The 19,269-nt window shown below is 40.0% G+C and overlaps 1 protein-coding gene across 5 annotated transcripts in view; it reads right to left on the reverse strand.

Moving 5' to 3' along the window:
* LOC112261999 (gastrula zinc finger protein XlCGF57.1) overlaps positions 1–18,830 on the reverse strand; it is a 29,418-nt gene extending 10,588 nt beyond the window's left edge. For 2 of the 5 annotated variants that reach the window (XM_024437660.2, XM_042330125.1), the window contains exons 1-3: positions 18,718–18,824; positions 18,193–18,282; positions 11,997–12,168 (exon numbers count right to left, since the gene is read on the reverse strand). In XM_024437660.2, coding sequence (XP_024293428.1) covers positions 11,997–12,168; positions 18,193–18,282; positions 18,718–18,747 — 292 coding nt within the window. In that variant the 5' untranslated portion in view covers positions 18,748–18,824. Of the gene's footprint in view, positions 1–5,699; positions 6,149–11,302; positions 11,482–11,996; positions 12,169–18,192; positions 18,283–18,717 lie in introns of those variants that run through there. The other 3 variants (XM_024437661.2, XM_024437662.2, XM_024437659.2) reach the window with 3 other exon arrangements.
* Positions 18,831–19,269: the final 439 nt, after the last annotated feature.

A 19,269-nucleotide genomic window follows, 5' to 3' on the forward strand; every position in this document is an offset into this window, starting at 1 on the left:
AGGTTAAGACACTTTGTCATGGAAATTCTACCTAAGGACACTCAAAGCAATTAATAAATTGTTTATCGGAATGCTAACGAGGTCACAGTCAAACTTGGATACATAAAGTCCCGTTCTGAAGTGAGCTCTCCAAAGGCGTTCCCTATATACAGCTACATAAAAACCAATCAACATGATTTATTGGGTCCTACATGTGACTGGCTCCATCTCAACTTAAAGAACATATTCTGTGCATTCTGCAAAATGGTCCTAAAGACCCCCCCTCCTCATCATATCTTTACCAAGCACAAATAAGAACCAAGGATTGTTTATGACACAAAAGACAAGATTAACATTTTCAAGACTGCCTCTTCACACAAGAAAATTTCCTTCACAACTTGCCAAACACCATGAGATTTGCGATGATGTGGGGAGCTGGAAAATACCCTCCCTTGGGCTAGAAACTTGTTGCAGGATTTGAAAAGCACTTTTAATCTTACCTTATGTCACAGAGAAGCATTTTTTGGGGAGTCTTATCTTTTTAACTACAAACACCTTTCTCATATGAAGACATTGGTTTGGTGCTGGAATTGATCAAAGCAGGTTAAAAAGTTGAGTCTATGTCCTTTAATCTGTGTCCATGAAAGAGGCCTACAGTGACCAACAATTTGTTGCAAAAACATGTTACTATATATTAGGGCTGGGCGGTATACAGTATTTTATGATACTGTATTGATACAGGGACCGGTTTGGGTTTTTACATTACCTTCTATATCGGAATTTGAATGTTTGGTTTGTTAAATGTGATACGCCATGTGTAATATCAATTTTTATAGTTGACTTTGTTACTTGAGTCATGTCTCTTCGCTCTTTCTCTTCTTGCCACTTTCCACACATACCTAGCCACGCCCCCTGTCACTCAAGGAGCACATTTGATGTTCCTCAGCAACAAGACATTTGCATGCAGTTTGCATGGTCAATGCAGCACATGCAACAATGTTGATGACAACAATGCTGTTTTCACTTTGCTTCTTAATATAAATCCACTAACATTCTATAGACATACCTCCAACCTACCTGACACCCTAGACCCACTCCAATTTGCTTACGGCCCCAATAGGTCCACAGACGACGCAATCGCCATCACACTGCACACTGCCCTAACCCATCTGGACAAGAGAAATACCTATGTAAGAATACTGTTAATCGATTACAGCTCAGCATTTAACACCATAGTACCCTCCAAACTCGTCATTAAGCTTGAGACCCTGGGTCTCGACCCGATGAGACAAGATAGTAACTACTAACAATTGGATACCACGAAATTGGGGAGAAAAGGGGGTAAAATACAAAAAAATAAACACAAATAAATTTAAATTTCTCACCCATCTATACACAACCACAAAGTGAACAAATATTTAGAAATATTTGCAAATTGATTGAAAATTAAATACAGAAATATCTCATATTAATAGTCCCACCCCTTTGCCATGACACTCCATACTGAGCTCAGGTGCATCCAATTTCCTTTGATCATCCTTGAGATGTCACTACAACTTGGAGTCCACCTGAGTCCGCCAACTCAAATTGTTTGAAGATGATTTAGAAAGGAACTGGTCTATATAAAGTTCCACAGTTGACAGTCCATGTCAGAGCAGAAACTATACCATGAATTCCAAGGAACGGTCTGTCGATCTCCGAGATAGAATTGTGACGAGTAATATCTGGGGAAGGGTAGAAAACAATGTCTAGTGTTGAATGTTTACAAGAGCATGGTGGTCTTCGTCATATGGAACTACCCAGACTCTGCCTAGAGCTGACCGTCCGACCAAACTGAGCAACAAGGACCTTGGTCAGGGAGGTGACCAAGAACCCAATGACCAGTGTTGCTTGGCTGATATGGGAGAAACTAGTCTCTACAGCACTTCACCAATCTGGGCTTTATGGGAGAGTGGCCAGACGGAAGCCACTCCTGAGAAAAAGGCACATGACAGCACACCTGGAGTTTGCAAAAAGGCACGAGAGACAGATCATAAGGCAAAAGATTATATGGTCTGATGAGAGACAACTTGTACTTTTTCGGCCTGAATGCAAAGCGCTACGTCTGGAGAAAACCAGGCACAGCTCATCAACCGTCTAACACCATCCCTACACACCCCCCTATCCACATCGATGGAACAGTAGTGGAGAGGGTAGCAAGTTTTAAGTTCCTCGGCATACACATCAAAGACAAACTGAATTGGTCCACTCACAAAGACAGCATTGTGAAGAAGGCGCAGCAGCGCCTCTTCAACCTCAGGAGGCTGAAGAAATTTGGCTTGTCACCAAAAGCACTCACAAACTTCTACAGATGCACAATCGAGAGCATCCTGGCGGGCTGCATCACCGCCTGGTACGGCAACTGCTCCGCCCACAACCGTAAGGCTCTCCAGAGGGTAGTGAGGTCTGCACAACGCATCACCGGCGGCAAACTACCTGCCGTACAGGACACCTACACCACCCGATGTTACAGGAAGGCCATAAAGATCATCAAGGACAACAACCACCCGAGCCACTGCCTGTTCACCCCGCTATCATCCAGAAGGCGAGGTCAGTACAGGTGCATCAAAGCTGGGACCGAGAGACTGAAAAACAGCTTCTATCTCAAGGCCATCAGACTGTTAAACAGCCATCACTAACATTGAGTGGCTGCTGCCAACATACTGACACTGACACTGACTCAACTCCAGCCACTTTAATAATGGGAATTGATGGGAAATTATGTAAAATAGATCACTAGCCACTTTAAACAATGCTACCTAATATAATGTTACATACCCTACATTATTCATCTCATATGCATACGTATATACTGTACTCTATATCATCTACTGCATCCTTATGTAATACATGTATCACTAGCCACTTTAACTATGCCACTTTGTTTACATACTCATCTCATATGTATATACTGTACTCGATACCATCTACTGTATCTTGCCTATGCTGCTCTGTACCATCACTCATTCATATATCTTTATGTACATATTCTTTATCCCCTTACACTGTGTATAAGACAGTAGTTTTGGAATTGTTAGTTAGATTACTTGTTGGTTATTACTGCATTGTCGGAACTAGAAGCACAAGCATTTCGCTACACTCGCATTAACATCTGCTAACCATGTGTATGTGACAAATAAAATTTGATTTGAATTTGATTTTGATTTGAAACATGGCGGTGGCAGCCTCATACTATGGGGATGATTTTCAGCAGCATGGACTGGGAGACTGGTAAGGAAAAAGGGGACAATGAAGGGGGCCAATTACAGGCAAATCCTTGATAACCTGCTTCAAATGGCAAACTATCTTAGACTGGGGTGAAGATTTACATTCCAGCAGGACAATGACCCCATGTAGCCAAAGCAACAGTGTAATAGCTTCAGAACAATATACAGAAAATGCTGAATATGTCAAGGGGTATGGATACTTTCTGAAGGCACTGTATTATGAAGGATACAACCTTCTGTCTCTTGTAACAGATATTGCAGTTGCACAAGTCCCTACACATCGCATTAAAGAAAACTATCTGCATTGTGTGATGTAGGCTAATCTTTATAGTTGCTGCCATATCGAAGCCACCAGCCAGACTTGCCTCCTTCTATAGCCAATGTTTGCAGTGATGTCTGTATCTTGCCTGTGTTTGATATGCTGCCAGGATACATGCATGTAGCTCCCCATAAAAAAACTGTTTAAACCACACACAGGCCCAATAACTGCTACTTCGCCTTTCAATGATCACGAAATACAGTGGTTGCTCCTTTAAAAGTTGCCATACTGCAGCACACAATGCAGGCTGCTGCAGCATTCTGTGGCATGTTGTCAGCCATTTTTTCTGTAAAAGCAAGTTAGTCTAGTTTGACCACCAGATAGCATCTCAGAAGCATTTGAGTCTTCCAAATAGGCATTAGCAGAGAACTTAAAAGCTTTTTTTGGTAATAACATAGTACAGTTGAAGTCGGAAGTTCACATACACCTTAGCCAAATACATTTGAACTCAGTTTTTCATAACTCCTGACAATTAATCCTAGTAAACATTCCCTGTCTTAGGTCTGTTAGGATCACCACTTTATTTTAAGAATGTGAAATGTCAGAATAGAGAATTATTCATTTCAGCTTTTATTTCTTTCATCACATTCCTAAGTGGGTCAGAAGTTTATACACTCAATTAGTATTTGGTAGCATTGCCTTTAAATGGTTTAACTTGGGTCAAATGTTTTGGGTAGCCTTCCACAAGCTTCCCACAATAAGTTTCCTCATGACATGGCTGGTGTAACGGAGTCAGATTTGTAAGCCTCATTGCTCGCACATGCTTTTTCAGTTCTGCCCACTATTTTTTTTTAGGATTGAGGTCAGGGCTTTGTGATAGCCACTCCAATACCTTGACTTTGTTGTCCTTAAGACATTTTGACAACTTTGGAAGTATGCTTGGGGTCATTGCCCATTTGGGACCAAGCTTTAACTTCCTGACTGATGTCATCAGATTTTTCCACCCCCGTGCTTCACGGTTGGGCTGGTGTTCTTCGGTTTGCAAGCCTCCCCCGTTCTCCAAACATAACGATAGTCATTATGGCCAAATAGTTATATTTTTGTTTCATCAGACCAGAGGACATTTCTCCAAAAAGTACGATCTTTGTCCCCATGTGCAGTTGCAAACCGTAGTCTGGCTTTTTTATGGCGGTTTTGGAGTAGTGGCTTCTTCCTTGCTGAGTGGCCTTTCAGGTTATGTCAATATAGGACTCATTTTACTGTGGATGTAGATACTTTAGTACCAGTTTCCTCCAGCATCTTCACAAGGTCCTTTGCTGTTGTACTGGGATTTATTTGCACTTTTCGCACCAATGTACGTTCATCTCTAGGAGACAGAACGCATCTCCCTCCTGAGCGGTATGACGGCTGCGTAGTCCCATGGTGTTTATACTTGCTTACTATTGTTTGTACAGATTAACGTGGTACCTTCAGGCTTTTGGAAATTGCTCCCAAGGATGAACCAGACTTGTGGAGGTCTTGGCTAATTTCTTTTGATTTTCCCATGATGTCAAGCAAAGAGGCACTGGGTTTGAAGGTAGGCCTTGAAATACATCCACAGGTACACCTCCAATTGTCTCAAATGATGTCAATTAGCCTATCAGAAGCTTCTAAAGCTGCGACATCATATTCTGGAATTTTCCAAGCTGTTTAAAGGCACAGTCAACTTATTGTATGTAAACTTCTGACCCACTGGAATTGTGATACAGTGAATTAAAAGTGAAATCTGTCTGTAAACAATTTTTGGAAAAATTACTTGTGTCATCTCATGCACAAAGTAGATGTCCTAACAGACTTGCCAAAACTATCATTTGTGGAGTGGTTGAAAAATAAGTTAATGACTCCAACCTAAGTGTATGTAAACTTCCGACTTCAACTGTCTATGGGATTAAGAAATTTGGCTTAATTAATTTGATTCATATTATGGTGTTTCTATTCCGAGAAAAACAAAACCCTCGGGGGTTTCCTTTAGGATGGCATGGAAAATATGGTGCTGTACAACGTGACGGTCAGGACAAAGCTACATCATAATAGGATTCTGAATTGTTTGCCATCATTAGACAACTTTGTTCCAATATTTCTGTAAATCAGTGATATTTATTCCCATAGTAATTCGTTATGGATCCATAACTAAATCAACATCTGCATTTTGAAAGTGTTTTTATAATTATTTTATTAACGAAATCATAAAGAAGCTTATGAAGAAATACAGTACTGTACAGTAAATGCTTTTACATTTGGAAGCATTTAGAAGATATAAGCCACCTGCATTTATTTATTAGGCTACTGTGCAGTGTGACAAATAAACATAGCCTTCAGTACATACTGTAGTAAACATGGGAAAGTCCCTAATTCCTTACATAAGGGAGAGCAGGCCATGTCCAGACTTTCTCGTGACCTCAAGAACTCATTAACTCTGTCTTTAATGCCAGTCACGGACAGAAACTTCTGAGACAGTATTAATGAACACCCGGAGGTTCACTGGTAAGCCATGTTTGCCTTGGGATCCATCCCGGTTTTCTGTGCCCACTCGTGGTCTCTCTCTTCGGTTACACATCCTTGGAATAGCAGAACAGCACCAGCCACTGTTCACCTATTGATTGCGCTGCGGATAATGCCAGTTTGTTTTTAAAATGTAACCTTTGTTTAAACTAGGCAAGTCAGGTAAGAACAAATTCTTATTTACAACTGTCTACCCCGGCCAAACCCGGATGACGCTGGGTCAATTGCTCACCACCTTATGCCAATCCCAATCATGGTCGGATGTGATACAGCCTGTATTCGAACCAGGGACTGTAGTAAAGCCTCTTGCACCGAGATGCAGTGCCTTAGACCGCTGCGCCCCTCAGGAGCCATGACCAATTAATATATATTTTTCCCCCAGAACATTAACCACCTGTAGGTAGATGTGGAAAGGTAGATACAAATGATTTGTTGCAGGTTGAGGAGATCACACCTAGTTCGGCTATTAGACAGTTCTTTAGTAAAGGTTGAAAAAAGCTTGTGAAAAACAAATAATAATACTTTTCCCCCTTTCCACATGTTAAAGATTCCAATTGATAGTGTTTTTAGCCAGTCGGCCACAACCCCAATTAATACATTTGGGCACAGTCGATAGCGTGCTGTACTTCACACCAGAATGTTGAGGGTTTGAAACCGGACGCAAAACGAATTTGTCCAACGATAACAGCCCGTGATGTATGGGCGTAATCGGAGTTTGACAGCCGTCAAACTCAAACATCAAGCATATCACATGTCAAGGGATGACTACAACACAAACCCAGCTACCTGGGGGGTGAACATTGTAACATTCTAGCAATAGTGTCTTGGAGTTGAGTCTGGATATGCAAAATTATACACACTTACATGCTGTGATCACAACATTCCAAGATCAGAATGACAGTTTTATCGCAGCGATTCAATATAAGTGGATAAAGCTAAATGATTACATCCTACAAGGTTTTTCAATCCCGTTGTGAAGTATTCAACAATACAGTTGGTTTGTCTACAAAAAGAGGCAAATAATTATCTTCTAAATTCAAAGGAGTTCATCTGAATACAAGGTCATTCAATATCTGATGACTTGCTTGTTGTTTTTGCTGTATGTGTTATCACTGGCGGGGATGTAGACAGTATAGGCCTATTCTCAGAACATGTTCTTTAGAATCTTCAAACATGCTTATGTTGCAATACTGTTACGACACTTAAGTGAATTTTTATCAATGATGAGTAATTATGTATACATTTCAATCAGGACTGACTAATCAGAATACTATTATATTACTGTATATGTACTAATCAGAATACTATCATGTTACTGTATATGTATGAATTTTCTTTTTAATCTTAGTACTGAATATAATATTTGCAAATATAATCAAGATTTAGAACAATGACTGTCTGTACCATGGTAGAAATTAACTAACTCATGGCCAGTCTGGCTAGAAGGCTTATCTACACAAGCATGGCCTTGGCTCAGTCATATATTATCTTAAATAGGGAGAGACATGTGAGAACCATACAGCCATTGTACTACAGCGGAGATGACATGGGCTAGTACTGAAACTAATGACGTCATTTTCAGTTTATAACCTGTGGTAAAATGTGTAATGGGCAGTACTCTCGTGAATAAAAGCTGCTGTTTGACTTTAAGACTGGGCTCTGTCCATTTCTATAAAATAAGGGTCATACAAATCCTTATGAATTGACAGTGTTTGATTTTAATTGGGTGTTAAAACATGGAGGAATTAAATTCCTGTAACAGACACCAAAGCTTGTACGAACATGCTGATCACAGGACCGTAGCCAGGGTCTGAGTTTTAGTGAGGTCCAAATATAGATATTTAAGTTAAAGCTCATTTACTGCATTTCTATACAATTTAAAAACTCTAAAATGCTTTCTGTTCCCAGAAAAATGTGAACAAATAAGTTTGCTTTACAGATTTACAGCTATTTTCCTGAAAATCTACACATTTTGCCATGACTTATGCCATGTTAATATGATATCTTAGTGAGAATGACTAACAAAATTAAATGGGGTGCCCCCTTGGAGGTCAGTGCCCTGGGTGCCCAGCCAGTAATTCGGCCATGATTACAACAAGGTAAGATAGCTTTTAAAAAATGTTAACAGACATGGACTAATTGAGTGACTGTCAGTGAGCGACATAAGAGGAAAACCGCTGATGCACTACCAAGTTTCAAAATTGCACTTTGTGTATTCTACTATTCTAACTATCAACAGTAAGTTGAGACCCCAACAGTTCCCCCAAAACTATGTATTAGATTTTTTTATTCTGAAAAATGACTGAGGTCCGGACATTGGTTTCCTCATATGTAGCTACAGCCCTGGTTGAGCATGTATTTTGTGTATAGCTGCATCTAGCCTAACACGCACACCACACTGGCCACGTTGAGTGACCAAGAGTTGCTAAATAAATGTGCACATACATCAAATCATTTTACACACACTGCTCACATGCATTAACGAGCATCTTCATAGCCATAGCTTGGTTCTATTGGAGATGCACCACAAGTCCCCTCCTTACTGGATATCAGGAAGATACAAACCCACATGGGTTTAACTAACTAAAAACTAGGTTTGCCTTTTTATCTGTGGATTAAATTCAGAGTGGAGGAACACACTTGTGTGACTCCTGGTAAGATCTCTACAAAGAACCAGCTAATAAGTGGACCACATGCATGTCAGATAAAATAACTCAATGTTCCTTAACTCTTCTTGAACTGCACTGTTGGACTGCAGCTGTATCGATCTGCCCCTAAATTAATATATTTGATTCACAATCGATTTTGGTAATTTAACGTGCGTGTCATGATTAGAGCTCGACCGATTAATCGGAATGGCCAATTAATTAGGGCCAATTTCAAGTTTTCATAACAATCGGTAATCGGCATTTATGGACACCAATCATGGCATTGCACTCCACGAGGAGACTGCGTGGCAGGCTGACTTGTTATGCGAGTGCAGCAAGGAGCCAAGGTAAGGTGCTAGCAAGCATTAAAGGTATCTTATTAAAAAAAATCAAACATTATCACTAGTTAACTACACATTGTTGATAATTTTACTAGTTTATCTAGCATGTCCTGCGTTGCGGCGTCTGTTAATTTATCATTGAATCACAGCGTACTTCGCCAAACGGGTGATTTAACAAGCGCATTCGCGAAAAAAAAGCACTGTCGTTGCACCAATGTGTACCTAACTAACCATAAACATCAACATCTTTCTTAAAATCAATACACAAGTGTATAATTTTAAACCTGTATATTTAGGTAATATTGCCTGCTAACATGAATTTCTTTTAACTAGGGAAATTGTGTCACTTCTCTTGCATTCTATGCAACAGAGTCAGGGTATATGCAGCAGTTTGGGCCGCCTGGCTCGCTGCGAACTGTGTGAAGACCATTTCTTCCTAACAAACAGCCATCTTCTCCAAACGGGCGATGATTTAACAAAAACGCATTTGCGAAAAAAGCACAATCGTTGCACGAATATACCTAACCATAAACATCAATGCCTTTCTTAAACCTACATATTTAGTTAAAAGAAATTCAGGTTAGCAGGCAATATTAAACTAGGGAAATTGTGTCACTTCTCTTGCGTTCATTGCACGTAGAGGCAGGGTATATGCAACAGTTTAGGCCGCCTGGCTTGTTGCGAACTAATTTGCCAAAATTTTACGTAATTATGGCATAACAGTGAAGGTTGTGCAATGTAACAGAAATATTTACACTTATGGATGCCACAGAACGGTTGGGGCGGATGAATCAGAATTAGTTGGGTAACATAGATAATTAAGATGTTTTAGTTGCATAATATGCTTATGTGAGGTACTTGTCATTAGAATGTATCCCTTTGGACTCTAGTGTTGGCAGTTGCACTTTTCCCTCAGCTAGGGCTCAGTCACTTGGGGCCCAGAGAGGGGAGAGGTCAGAATGGAACATTGTCTTCATATGTGAATGTGTCTTTACCTATTCTTAAACCATGTGAAGGGAAGGCGTGATTAATGCGGAACCAATTACTTGTCTCCACAATGTCTGTGCGCAAGTCACTCCCCTCAGTGAACTTGTCCAGGAGTGGGGCAAGAGGGGGTTTACTTAAGAATCTAAAGTTGACAATTGATATATGCATTGGATTAGTTGGTGTTTTTGTACTATGAAGTACCAGGAACGAGATTAGAACCTCATTCTTAGGGACCAAACTGAATGATAATGTATATTGAATGCTATCTGGCTATAGGATACTCCTCTCTCAAGTAAAAGTCTTTCTTTGTGAAGAGTTCCTAAATATCTGTGGTTTGTCGTGTCAAAGGGGGGTGGATCTTTGCTATAAAAGATCTCAGTAGCCATTGTGTTGACACTCAACGGTTCATTAGAAATGGCAAATCGTTGAAAGTCAAGTGCTAATGCAGATGTAGTTTAAGTATAACTGACTGGTGTGTGACGTTTGTCTCTCTCATGTGGTAATACGGTTCCGTATTTCACTGAAATAATAAACATTTTGTTTTTTTACAATGATAAGTCATTGATATGGTCAAATCCGGAAAATATGGCACATTTCTGTGTGTTATTATATTATAATTAAGTCTATGATTTGATAGAGCAGTCTGACTGAGCGGTGGTAGGCAGCACCAGGCTCATAAGCATTCATTCAAACAGCACTTTACTGCGTTTGCCAGCAGCTCTTCCCAATGCTTCAAGCATTGCGCTGTTTATGACTTCAAGCCTATCAACTCCCGAGATTAGGCTGGCAATACTAAAGTACCTATTAGAACATCCAATAGTCAAAGGAATATGAAATACAAATGGTATAGAGGGAACGGTTGGGGCGGATGAATCAGAATTAGTTGGGTAACATAGGCAGTCATTGAAAATAAGAATTTGTTCTTAACTGACTTGCCTAGTTAAATAAAGGTAAAAAAATATATTAAAAAATTAGTCCTATTATAACTACAACCTAAAACTTCTTACCTGGGAATATTGAAGACTCATGTTAAAAAGGAACCACCAGCTTTCATATGTTCTCATGTTCTAAGCAAGAGACTAAAATGTTAGCTTTTTTTACATGGCACATATTGCACTTACTTTCTTCTGTTTTTGCATTATTTAAACCAAATTGAACATGTTTCATTATTTATTTGAGACTAAATTGATTTTATTGATGTATTATATTAAGTTAAAATTAAAAAAGTGTGAATTGTTCATTCAGTATTGTTGTAATTATCATTATTACAAATGTATATATTTTTTAATCTGCCAATTAATAGGCACTGGCTTTTTTTGGTCCTCCAATAATCGGTATCGGCGTTGAAAAAAATCATGATCGGTCGACCTCTAGTCATGATCATGTCTGATGGGGACAGACAAAATCAACATGTGCACGATGACACGCGCATGGCAGGTGTAGTCAGCATACAATTCCTCCTGAAAAAAATAACATGCAATCAACTTATGCTTAATAGCCTGAGGCGATTAAACATGTCCACATGCCTTTTGTGTACAACATTCATCGTCGATCAAGGAGGGGGAGGAAGCGGCAGCGAAGCACGAACAGCCCCCGAGCAACAGCTACGTAGGTAGCGGAGTAGGCAGCAGCTACGTTAAAAAATAAAATCCTGCACATGCACAGAAATCTCAGCATCTTTAACCACAGAACCTTCGGGTTCCAGGAAAATCTGCAAAAATAGTCACGTCGTATAAAAAACGGTAATGATCCGATGACTTCAATTCAAAACAATGGAACAATACAATGAAATCTGTTAACTCTTATTATATCTTCTAAAATTAAGGCACATAAATGCTTTCCAATCACTTTTATCTCAGAATTGTTATAAAGAACACAACTTAAAACAGAATACCCCCAAAATATATATATTTTGACCCAGTTTGGCACATTGAATTGGCTGCTTTTTACACTACTTCATAACAAATACACTTACCAAGATGAATTGAAGCCTCAAATCCATTCTCCTCTCTTTCACATTGTCTGAAACGGTCTCCCAGTAAATTCCTGCAGTCCTCCAGTATCACTGAAACCTTTCTAAGAGTCGGCAGGGGCGGTTTGTCTTTTGCGTGATGGGGCGGAGTTATGCTGAAGTTGTCCTTACAATCCTGGAGTGAAGGGCGGGAAAAACATTTACTGTAAGTAATCTACAGCGCTCCGGAATCATTTGGGCTGTATACTCCTGTAGAGAATGGAGACACCAAAAGCACAGCAGGTATATTTCATACTGTACATAAACTTATTGTGAAAGTATCATTCAAAGAGGATTATATTCATTCAGATGAGATGTCAGGGCTAACCATGCAGATGGAAAGACGTCTCATTGTGTCCGTGCCATTATGGCATCTGTGACAGCATGGGCAGCGTCATTAAGGCCATCTCCATTTTAAAGTATTACATTTTCTTCACAATTGGCTGATCCCTTCTGATGACCTGGTTAGACAACCTAACTTAGCAGGCGTAAAAGAAATGCCTGAAACTAGATCCCCCCCCACATTCTGGTCTTGATGAGAATAAAATAACTGTCGGGGATGATCTCTTCCGCATTGTTCAACCAATCCAGTAAATGTGGAGTCGGAGTTAATATTGTCGCCTTGTTAAAGTCCAAAAACAGTAGTCGCGTCACAGGGTCTCTTCCATTTCCCTGAAAACCGGAACACCTGGTTGTTGACGACCAACAGAGTAGGTTAGACATGACTCTAACAGGGTCACCAGGAGGGATCAGCCAATGAAGTTGGAAGTCCCACCCAGTTGACGACATTAAAAACGGTGGAAGCCCTCAATAGATAGCAATAGTAATGGTGTCTTTTTGTAGGCACCAACTCCACCATTGTTCGTTGGACAAAGCCTATGGGGAGGGTTTTGGGATAAACAGCTAAAACAATCTGAGGTTAACAGAGAATTAAAATATTTTATACTTTTAGTTCTATGAGATAATATCAGTCAGTTAACATGACCTTTATGAATTATGAAGCCTGTGGTTTTTTTTATTACATAAAAGCTTCAGAATTTAAAACAAGTGATGTTATCTGATGAAGATGATCTCATACATCACTTGTTTTACATTTTGAAGCATTTATGTAATAAAAAAAAACACAGGCTTCATAATTCATAAAGGTCATGTTAACTGACTATTATCCCATAGAACAAAACATAAGATCTTCTAAACGTCTTAACCCCAGACATTTTTTGGGGCATTTATCCCAAAAACCTATTCTTTCCCCCATTTGAATGGCTGAACGAACCAGAGCTAACCCATTTCCCACTTTTTAGGACTACAAGCTGGCGAGCTCTGTGGCACTGTCTGTGCCAAAATGACCAGGTTTCCAAAACTTGGTCCTCAGGACCCCAAGGGGTGCATGTTTTGTTTTTTGCCCTAGCACTACACAACTGATTCAATTAATCAACTGATCATCAAGCTAAAGCCACTGAAGGCCTCTATCATTCTCTATGGGGCTAACAACCTTTGAAAAAAAAAATGTGTATATATTATATATATATATATATATATATGCTAACTGTTATGTTCTGTTAATTACTGATGTCCCCTTTAAGGATGGAGCATCCTTGGTCAAGCGCAGTGTAGTTCTTTGTTATTCTGGTACTAACTCGTTTGAGTAAATGTGAAGCTCCAGTTCAATTGATTGTATTCAGAGTCTTTCTTATTACATAAATAAGTACTAAGTGTTAAGACACTACACTAAAAACCGGATTTTTCTTTCTAAATATTCACAGCATGTGATTAGCATTAGCTGCATGGCAGCAACATTAGTGTCCCAGCAGCAACATTAAGACTGACGTTTTCCGATTTTGCCTTCAAAATAAATGTCTGCGGTAAAATGCTGTGTATGATACGAAATCAATAGTGCAATGTTCAAATGTTACCAAAAATCTAAACTAAAAGAGAGTTACTATATATAACAAATATTATAAGGTGAAGCACATTGATATATGGTTGGAGCTTAAGTAAATTATTGTAAAGAACAGTATTTTACAGACCCTATTAATCTAGTGCTAGTCTACACTGAGTATACAAAACATTAAGAACACCTGTCTCTCCATGACATAGTTGAATATTCCTGGTCTCTTACCCTACGAGGTTTGAAGCCTGCTGGTTTTCTGTAATACCTGATAAGGAACAATGAAATGCAGTGGAACTGACTTCGAGGTCTAGGACATCCAGACAACGTGATAAACTGTGGGACACAATGGAGTAAACATGGGCCCGCATCCCTGTGGAAAGCTTTGAATTTGTACTGAGGACAAAATGGGAGGGGTCCAACTCAATATTAGAAAAGGTGTTCCTGAGGCCTCCTACGTCTAAGGCGTCACTACAGACCCGGGTTCGATCCCAGGCTGCGGCCACAAGCGGGAGACCCATAGGGCGGTGCACAATTGGCAAAGCATCGTCCGTGTTAGGGGAGGATTTAGCCGGGGGGGATTTTTTAGCTCATCGCGCTCTAGCGACTCCTTGTGGCAGACCGGGCGCCTGCAAGCTGACTTCGGAGGTCAGTTGAAAGGTGTTTCCTCCGACACATTGGTATGGCTAGCTTCCGGGTTAAGCAGGCTGGGGTTAAGGAGCACAGTTCGGCAGGTCATGTTTCAGAGAACGCATGACTCGACCTTCGCTTCTCCCGAGCCCGTTGGAGTGCTTCAACAATGAAACAAGATCATAGTTGGATATGAAAAAAATTGGGGAGAAAAGGGGTAAAATAAAAATAAAAAATAAAAGGTGTTCTTAATGTTAGTTTGTTATTATTTGGATGACTCTGGTCTAAATACCCAGCAGCCATTTCTACTTTGTCCAAGCACCAGCTTACCCAGCAGCCATTTCTACACCCATTCCATTTGTCCAAGCACCAGCTTTCAGAGCAGCTCACAGATCACTGCACGTGTACATAGGCCATCCAACTACCTCATCCCCATACTGTATTTTTTATTTTTTGCTCCTTTGCACTCTAGTATCTCTACTTGCACATCTATCACTCCAGTGTTTAATTGCTAAATTGTAATTATTTTGCCACTATTGCCTATTTATTGCCTTACCTCATTTGCACACTGTATATAGACTTTCTCTATTGTATTATTGACTGTTTGTTTATGCCATGTGTAACTCTGTGTTGTATGTGTCGAACTGCTTTGCTTTATCTTGGCCAGGTCGCAGTTGTAATTGAGAACTTGTTCTCAACTAGCCTAACTGGTTAAATAAAATAAAACATTTTAAATAGACATATTTGCTTATGGAGAAAAAAACTATGTGCCGATATAAAAGTGGGGTGAGTAGTACTCCGTAGGGTCTGTAGAATCTATATATGGTGTCATTTCACAGGGCTCTGAATAATACTGAGTATTGCCAGCCTTTTACGGTCATCAAATACTGTGGCTTAAAATGGGGTGTCAGGACTCTATACGATACATAAAATATTATTTGTGCCGATGTAAAAGTAGGGTAAGGAGGAGTACTAAGTAGGGTCTGTAGAACCTGTGGTGTCATTTTATGGGGCTATGAATAATACGGAGTGTCGCTGGCCTTTTACCACGCCCATTACATTGGGCACAAAGCAAAGTATTCTGACGCCTTGACTTTTTCCACATTTTGTTAGGTTACAGCCTTATTCTATTTTTGTTTAATCCCTAAAGCTAAAATAGGTTTTTTAGAAAAGTTTGCAAAAAAAAAAACTCTTTACTCAGTACTTTGTTGAAGAACCTTTCGCAGCGATTACAGCTTCGAGTCGAGTCTTCCTGGGTAGGAAGCAACAAGCTTGGCACACCTGTATTTGGGGAGTTTCTCCCATTCTTCTCTGCAGATCCTCTCAAGCTCTGTCAGGTTGGATGGGGAGCTGCACAGCTATTTTCAGGTCTCTCTAGTCTTCCCAGTCCCTGCCGCTGAAAAACATCCCCACCGCATGGTGCTGCCACCAACATGCTTCACTGTAGGGATGTTGCCAGGTTTCCTCCAGACGTGACACTTGGAAATCAGGCCAAAGAGTTCAATCTTGGTTTCATCTGACCAAAGAATCTTGTTTGTCATGGTCTGAGAGTCCTTTAGGTGCCTTTTGGCAAACTCCAAACGGACGGTCATGTGCCTTTTACTGAGGAGTGGCTTCTGTCTGGCCACTCTCCCATAAAGGCCTGGCTGGTAGAGTGCTGCAGAGACTGTTGTCCTTCTGTGGAGATGGGAGAAACTTCAAGAGGAACTCTGGAGCTCTGTCAGTGATCATCGGGTTGTTGGTCACCTCCCTGACCAAGGCCCTTATTGGTTCCAAACTTTATCAATTTAAGAATGACGGAGTCAACTGTGTTCTTGGGGACCTTCAATGCTGCAGGAATGTTTTGGTAACCTTCCCCAGATCTGTGCCTCGACACAATCCTGTCTCGGAGCTCTATGGACAATTCCTTCTACCTCATGGCTTGGTTTTTCTCTGACATGCACTGTCAACTGTGGGGTAATGTGTGTGTGCCTTTCCAAATCATGTCCAATCAATTGAATTTACCACAGACGGACACCAAAGCAAGTTTAAGAAACATCTCAAGGATGATCAATGGAAACAGGATGCACCTGAGCTCAATTTCAAGTCTCAAAGCAAAGGGTCTGAATACTTAGGTAAATAAGGTATTTCTGTTTTGTAATTTTGTATCAATATGCAAAAAATGTAAATTAAACTGTTTTTGCTTTGTCATCATGGGATATTGTGTATAGATTGATGAGGAACATTTTTTATTCAATCAATTTTAGAATAAGACTAACGTAACAAAATGCGAAAATGTCATGGGGTCTGAATACTTTCCGAATTCACTGTATATAGAGTCTACAGACCTGACTGAGTACTACCCACCCCACTTCGATTTCAGTACAAATATTTTTTCCTGAAACAGTGCTATATTTGTACCATAGTGTCCAGACACCTCATTTTAACAGTAAAAGGCCGGCAACACTCTGTATTATTCAGAGCCCCGTGAAATGACCATGTATACACTGAACAAAATTATAAACTTAACATGTAAAATGTTGGTCCCATGTTTCATGAGCTGAAATAAAACATATGTGATGTGTTCCATACACAAAAAAAGCTTAGTTCTCTCAAATTGTAAACAAATCTGTTTACATCCCTGTTAGTGAGCATTTCTCCTCCAAGATAATCCATCCATCTGACAGGTGTGGCAAATCAAGAAGCTGATTAACCAGCATGATCATTACACAGGTGCACCTTGTGCTGGGGACAATAAAAGGCCACTAAAATATGCAGTTGTGTCACACAACAATGCCATAGATGTTTTAAAGGAGCGTGAAATTGACATGCAGACTACAGGAATGTCCACCAGAGCTGTTGCCAGAGAATTTTAGGTTAATTTATCTACCATAAGCCACCTCCAACGTCATTTTAGAGAATTTGGTTCTAAGTCCAACTGGCCGCAAAACCTCCGACCGCGTATAACCAAGCCAGTCCAGGACCTCCACATCCGGCTTCTTCACCTGCGGGATAGTCAGAGACCAGTCACCCGAACAGCTGATGAAACTGTGGGTTTGGACAACCATTTAATTTCTGAACAAACTATCAGAAAACGTCTCAAGGAAGTGCATCTGCATACTCATCGTCCTCACCAGGTTCTTGACCTGACTGCAGTTTGGCGTTGTAACCGGCTTCACTGGGCAAATGCTCACCTTCGATGGCCACTGGCACACTGGAGAAGTGTGCTCTTCACAGATGAATCCCAGTTTCAACTGTACCGGGCAGATGGCAGACAGAGTGTACGGAGTTGTGTGGGCTAGCGGTTTGCTGATGTCAACGTTGTGAACAGAGTGCCCCATGGTGGCAGTGAGGTTATGGTATGGGCAGGCATAAGCCAATATGTATTCCATATACAATGATTAGCATTGGGGGCATTTATTTGACCATGGAAGATGTCCTAAACCCCAAATTTAATGCAAATGTCACTTAAATATGAACAAATATTAATAATGGTTCATGTTTACACAATTACTTTACATGTATCATAAATAAATACAGGTTAATTATACTTTTCTACTATTACGTGGGGGACTTATATTGGGACAATTTCTGAAATTCCGTAACCCGGAATTACTTTTTTAGTGTTGCGGACGCAACGCTGATGTGATTAGCACTACTTACATTAGCCTTGGAGAAAACGGAATCTTTGGAGTCTCTGTCCTGAAACGCCCCATTCATCAGCCTATACAGGAATCCTAGTGCAGTGTTCTCCTGTTGCAGAAAACATGTATTAGTTAAAAGCATCATAACAAACAAGATAAAGGAAACCATCAAAATTGCCACAGAGTAGCACGATCAAACCCTCACTGATGATATCTACATTTAGAATTATAAAAAGGCAAATGAGTTATTTTGTTGAAAAATGAAATCATTATGACATAAGTCGATACAATTATGCGCTTCTGCAATACGCAACCAATTGCACACTTAACATATCATACAAGAAGCCAACAGTCAGCCAAATGAAAACAGCCGCGTGGCTAGCTGCATCCCACAACAAACACAATTAGTTGGTAATCCTGCACAAGCGTTCAAACACTACGCGGTATTTTATTGTGATGAGGCACATAAAACGATCATTTTTATGTACTTAAAAAAAACATTCTAACTGATTTTATCTTTAAAGTTTGCTGAGTGGAAACGTACCTCAAAGACAGGTTTCACTTCTGACGCCATCGTAGCATGAACAGAAGCTTCTCATCCTCTCTCTTTGCTAGTGTGTGCAGTGAGTAGCTGGTGCATCGCAATATCGCCCTCTGTCCGTACGGGAGTATAATGACACCTGGGAGTAACAAAATACAGAGATTCTATTATCCTCATGAAGTGGTCATGCTACACAATTTTAGGCCAAACTCATCCCGAATTATTCACAGAAAATCATGTGATCCAACAAAATCAAAGTGGGATACGACAAAAGTTTTTAAACATTCAGATAGCAACATGATAATCGTGCATTTTAAACATACAGTGCCTTCGGAAAGTATTCACACCACATTAATTTTTCCACATTTTGTTACGTTACAGCCTTAATCTATTTTATTTATTTATTATTCCCTCATCAATCTACACACAATACTCCATAATGACAAAGCAAAAACAGTTTATTTATTTGTTGCTAATTAATAATTTTTAAAAATGAAATATCACATTTACACAAGTTTTCAGATCCTTTACTCAGTACTTTGTTGAAGCACCTTT

This window comes from Oncorhynchus tshawytscha, linkage group LG11 (genome assembly GCF_018296145.1).
Source record: "Oncorhynchus tshawytscha isolate Ot180627B linkage group LG11, Otsh_v2.0, whole genome shotgun sequence".
Lineage (NCBI taxonomy): Eukaryota > Metazoa > Chordata > Actinopteri > Salmoniformes > Salmonidae > Oncorhynchus > Oncorhynchus tshawytscha.